General features: G+C 42.8%; 1 protein-coding gene across 4 annotated transcripts in view; it reads right to left on the reverse strand.

Annotated features, from left to right (window-relative positions):
• nkd2b (NKD inhibitor of WNT signaling pathway 2b) overlaps window positions 1-3,881 on the reverse strand; it is a 47,958-nt gene extending 44,077 nt beyond the window's left edge. For all 4 annotated transcript variants that reach the window (XM_080767848.1, XM_080767847.1, XM_080767846.1 and 1 more), the window contains exons 1-3: window positions 3,564-3,881; window positions 3,393-3,419; window positions 3,152-3,243 (exon numbers count right to left, since the gene is read on the reverse strand). In XM_080767848.1, the coding sequence (XP_080623974.1) occupies window positions 3,152-3,243; window positions 3,393-3,419; window positions 3,564-3,588 (144 nt within the window). In that variant the 5' untranslated portion in view covers window positions 3,589-3,881. The remainder of the gene's footprint in view (window positions 1-3,151; window positions 3,244-3,392; window positions 3,420-3,563) is intronic.
• Window positions 3,882-6,000: the final 2,119 nt, after the last annotated feature.

Below are 6,000 nucleotides of genomic sequence, written 5' to 3' on the forward strand. Positions count from 1 at the left end.
AGAGGGTGTGGGTTAACGTGATTATTGCCACGACAGGGATGTGGTCAGGAACGAGACGGAGTCGAGTTCCGCAAGCATCACTGAAGTGGCAATAATCACGTTAACCCACACCCTCGAGTGTAATATTGCAATTCTACCACAGTTACCCTTAAAACTACGAAAATCGCTGAAAGAATATATTTTTTTAATGACAGATGTAGTCACAACGACCACAAATGTCCCAAGAAACTAGCTAGCCTAGCCACCGAGTTTGCTAGTGCTCTGGGAGAACAGAGCGGCTGAATTCTTTGTTTTGATTAGGTGGTGAACAGTGCTGGTTTAACCACCGGCTAGAAGGCTGTTTCAACCAATCAGATTGCTTCCTCGAAACGACCTGTGGTAGAATAGTATATCTTCATCCACTCCCTAAATGTATCGCTTGTATGGATCCAACCACAGATTCCACTGGAAACTGTTCTGACCTGACCACTGGTATAGCTCCATTTACATCACACCCGTGTGGAGTGAGGGGCGCTAATATATTAAAGTCTAACTCATGTTGATTAGGTGATGTAAAACAAAAGGTGCCAACACAAACATTAAATTCTCTTTATTGTTAATGGCATTTAATGTGTGTGTTATCGACAAGATGACGAAAATGAATGAGTGCAGTAATTTAGATATACTGTATTGAGTGCACGTTATCCTAAAGGTGGTGAGAGGAATGGGCTCACCAAAATACTGGGCGTTCTGGGCGTTGATGGGCATTCTGAAATCTCCATCCTTATAGCCTGAAATAAATCAAGGCCAGGACTTTGATAGAACATGGTCAGTGTGGGACACACCTACTACTAATAGGTTCCATGCTTTCAACAGTTTATATTCAATGGGGGGTGAGGGCTGGCCTTGGCAAACTAGAATTCCTCTTAAGTAGAGGAAAGTTCTCTTTTAATTTGCCACAAGTGGGTGGATAATAAGACTGATATAATCCATAACTCCTCGGCCATTAGAGCCACCCACCTCACAGGGTGTCAGTCAGCGCCTCGCTCGGTGTGAACTTCTCATAATTTCTGTCTGAGTGCTCGGAGCCCTCGCACCCCTCGACGTGACGCGTTAATTGAAGTGATGTAATGTTATGCCACAGCGGGGCTGCCCGCTGGGAGCGGCGACAGAACAGGACGCGTTGAAAATTAGACGTGGCTCTCAGTAACGCTGCCAACAGCCGCAAGAAGCAAACTTTATATCCCTCAGTGTGAGCATTGACTACCTTTCCGTCCAGCCTCGACTCTGCATGTAACATAGCCTCTGTCTGTCCGTGTGTGTGTGTGTGTGTGTGTGTGTGTGCGCGCGTGTGTGTGCGCGCACGCGCAGTGGTAGAAAAAGTACTCACATTTGTTCAATGTATCAATACTAACACAGTAAAAGTACTAAAATATTGGTATCAAAATGTACCCATTTCACAAGTTTTCAAATGCATAATTTTTTTGAAAATTGCAGATCTACAAGCTCCCAATGCATCGCATTTTCAATGCCTGAAATGTATATAGGCCTGAAGTGGGTAGTGTATGTTTTGTAATAATAATCAAAACTTACAAAGTAACTAGTAACTAAAGTTTTCAAATAATTGTAGTGTAGTGGAGTAAAAGCATATTTGCCTCTGAGGCGTGTAGTGGAATTGAAAATACTCCAGTAAGGTTCAAAATACCATAACATTGTACAATACTTGAGTACTGCTGCTAAGTTACTTTACGTGTGTGTGTGTGTGTGTGTGTGTGTGTGTGTGTGTGGTTTGAGTGTGTGCGTCTGTCCAAGTGCTCTGCTTTGCCAAACCTCACCACGGGGCTCCTTGCTGTCACAACCTAACCAACGCGCAGGCAGGCAGGGGAATAACCACTGCTCTGTCGTGCCAGAAATGACAGACTCTACAACAAGAATCCCCACGACTTCACACAGAGAGAGCAGCATGTCTTTGCACATTGCTTTGCTAAAAGACAGCTAGAGTAAGAGTTGTCTCAGTAAGTCTAGTGGAGAAGAACTCTCATCTCGTCTTTCGGGGATAAGAGGCATTGACACGGATTCCTCCAGCCAACTTTGAAATGCCTGACAGACTCCATGTCCGATTGAGGCAGTGGTTCTCAACCAGTTTTCCGGGGACCACTAGTGGTCCTTGAGGAGGTTCCAGGTGGTCCCCCCAGCTAAATGAGATGGTAACCAAATGGACTATTATACGGTGCATCTTTAATTCTTGAGAGTGTAAAATGAAACCAAGAGTAGAAGAATTGTCATTTTGATCAACGTTTGCCTGTTATCTCTCCTATATGGTACCACATCAAAACAGCATGGAATTGTGAAATCTTATCAAACCATAACAACATATTCTAAGTTTTGGGTCTGACAGGCTGAATCTGTCTCAAATGCCGAAATAATGGACCTTGATATGAAAAAGTTTGAAAACCACTAAGGGAAAACACCCACCGGGTATACATTTGACAGATGATGCACAATGAAGCTGTTGGTATTGGCAACACTTGCTTATACATGTGTAAACAACACATATGATACAAAGCCTGTACACACATAACACACATGAATCCTACCAGAAAGCACTACAAGAACACTCAGGGACCATCAGAAATATAACCGGCCACATGGTGGTTTACCATTAAGAAACAGAACCATGTCCACCACAATGTCCCTGATTCAAAGCTACATATAATTCCAATTAAAATCTGTATCTCATTTGTATTTCCAGGCAGTGATGTAACATTGTTTTGTCCATAATGCATTTCTTCTCATGATGAATGTGTGCTGCTGTGGGGAATTATCTAGGCCTGCTTAAAAGCACTTTTACAATAAAAGCACTTTAGGTAGACACTTTTTTCACAGCACACATTCATGAGGCTGTGTAGCCTACAGTAGGCTATAAATGCAGATATGACTTTTCAGCAAACATCAGCTATGATGAGGTATAGGCTACAGTAAAAACCCGCGCTACTAATTAATGATATAGGCCTACTATGAATATGAACAACTTGAACAAGTAGCCTATTTATCATTATTTATTTTTTTGTTTAAATTAACTTTAGGCCCATCCGGGAAGGTCAGAAAGGACCAAGTAGGCTACCAATGAGCTACCAATGAGGACCAAGGTTTATGTGTGTGAGATTGGTACCTGCATGTTCTTCAGTTTATGATCGGATGCGCTGTACCTCTCGCATTCCTCCATCCCTCTCCGGAGGAACGCGTTCACGACAAAACTGTCTCCTGGAGGGAAAAACAAGTCAAAATGCAGTGATGCATGGATATCATATATCTCGATACAACGCATTTTTATGGTATGGTTAAAACTTATACGGGATCGGTCGTCTTATATAATAAACTGTTCATATAGGATTATAGGTTGATTGACTCACCTTCAGGGTTTTCTCTGCGCTTGCACGCTAGACGCACAGGAATTAACGCACACATGGAAAACACAAACGGGGGGGAAATAATTACATTTAATTACGGTAACTTAAACGCCCTATATCCTATTCAGTATTATTGCTATTCTGAATGTTTAAACTCAGCTGTTTCTTTCTTACCGTGCTTAGACTGAAGTTTCCCCATTCTTTACGTTGCTCTCCCCTGGATCGATCGATAGGCACTTCGGCAACCCGTCAGAACAGTCACTGTTGGCTCAACATTGTCACATTGTGTCCGTTCAGTAAGAACAAATAGTGTCCAAGTTCATCCAAAGGCACGCGTTCAATTCCACCGGTCATTAGAATAACAATTTTCTCCACACAGGTCGCAGGGCACGGGCAGGGGCAGGGGTGGGGGGGGACGAGGTATAAGGATGCAGGTAAAAAAAAGACTGAGCGACGGAGACGCGAACAGCCGCTTCTTCTTCCAGCCGCACACTAGTGTCTTCAATCCAACTGAGGACTGATCAGCGCTCTGTACGCTCACTGTTCATCCCATAGCCCGAGAGGACGACGATCGGGACGCTCGCGATGTGATTGGCTTATTAGTGCAGGGGCCAACTCCATGGCCAACTCTGATTATTTTCACTAATTGGTACCACCGTTACCACGTAAGGTGGTGACCGTTAAATGTTTGTATTTTTGTATTCCTAGATTATGACATGTCTCTATAGTTGTTAATATTTTTGCATGATATATTTCCCAATTCAGTATAGCTTAAAGGCCTTAAAGGCCTATTCAGTGCTTTCACTTGATTCAAATATCACATTTTTGGTTTTGTTGTGATAATCCTCCCTCCCTACTAGAGTGTAGGGAACTCCTTATATGGTCAGCACACTGTGCTGACCATATAAGGAGTTCCTCCCTGTCCCTAGTTAACCCCTGGGGTCAAAAAACCTTAGGTTTCGTTTTTTGGCTAGGTGGCCCAGCCTTCATCCAATCAGGATAGAGAAGGGCCTTCCGCCAATCATGTATAATGTGACCATAACATAAATTTCATTTAAGTAGAATGTGACATGTCAAACTAAATTCTGCCATAGCCACTTGCCCAAATGCGATGACCTCATCACATTTTTGATGACGGCTATGGCTGTTTTTAGCCCAAGGGTTGTTTTTCGTGTTCAGTATCATGAAACGGTGAAACCCCCCTAGTTTGACACATCACATGCAATTTATAGCATACTGAAATTTAGATATTTTTTTACTTAGCCTATATAGGTTGTTACAATTTACAATTTACAATTTAGGCATTTAGCAGACGCTCTTAATCCAGAGCGACTTACATTAAGCAAGAACAAAAGCATGGGAATACATCACATAAAGACATTTATCATGAAACATGCGTAGCTAAGAAAGTAACAGTGGAATATCTATAATGAAACTATACATATAAGCTATACATCTATACTACTATGCTACACATATGTACTATGACGTGCTATGACTACTAGAATTGCTATCTAAGGGGGTGGGGTAAGTGCTATGGGCCATGATGGAGTCTGAAAAGGTGGGTTTTCAGACTACGGCGGAAGATTGGGAGTGATGCTGCAGTTCTGACTGCAATGGGAAGTGCATTCCACAGTTTTGGAGCCAGAAGGGAGAAGAGTTTGGGACGTGTGGAGCGTTGTCCCGGCGTTTTTAGTGAGGGTACTTCCAGCTTCCCTGCGTTGGCTGATCTGAGTGAGCGGGAGGGTTTGTAGGGTTCGATCATACTTGCAAGATATGGGGGAGCCATACCTTTGGTTGCTTTGAATGCCAGCATCAGGGTTTTGTATTCTGTGCGGGCAGCGACCGGGAGCCAGTGGAGGGAGCGGAGCAGGGGGGAGACATGTGAGAATTTTGGCTGGTTGAAGACCAAGCGAGCTGCAGCATTTTGGATCAGCTGGAGAGGCTTAAGTGCACATGCTGGTAGGCCAGTAAGGAGGGAGTTACAATAGTCAAGTTTTGACAAGACTGTTGTCTGGATTAGGAGCTGGGCTGATTCCTGGGTGAGGAACGGTCTAATTCGTCGTATGTTATAGAGTGTGAACCTACAGGATCGGGTGACAGCTGTGATGTGAGTTTTGAACGAGAGCTGACTGTCCAGGACAACACCAAGATTCCTGGCTGTTGGTGTTGTTGTTAATGGTATGGCCAAATATAACTGGCATTAAGCTACTGAATTGGAAGATGTATCATACAAATATGAACTAGAGACATATGTAGGAATACAAAAATACAAAATGTGTACGATCACCTTACGTTGTACCAAAATCTGGCTCGGTCACTGGACTATAACCTATTAGTAGTATCCTCGCAAAATATCAGAGAACATTTTAATATAAATTAAGGTAATGAATTTGATATATACATATAGGCCTATATATATACACACACAGACGTTTACATTTTTGAGGAAACAATTTTTGAAGAAACATGGAGTCTACTGCTCCTGTAGACTTCATGTAAACAGCATAACATGGGGTAGCATGTTTGTTGAGAAGATGTCTGTTATGATTAACCTCGCCTCACCAGGCTTTCCACCAGTTATGATGAAGTAGTAATAGTGGTTTAATGA

This window comes from Protomyctophum bolini (genome assembly GCF_963924005.1).
Source record: "Protomyctophum bolini genome assembly, chromosome: 7".
Classification (NCBI taxonomy): Eukaryota; Metazoa; Chordata; class Actinopteri; order Myctophiformes; family Myctophidae; genus Protomyctophum; species Protomyctophum bolini.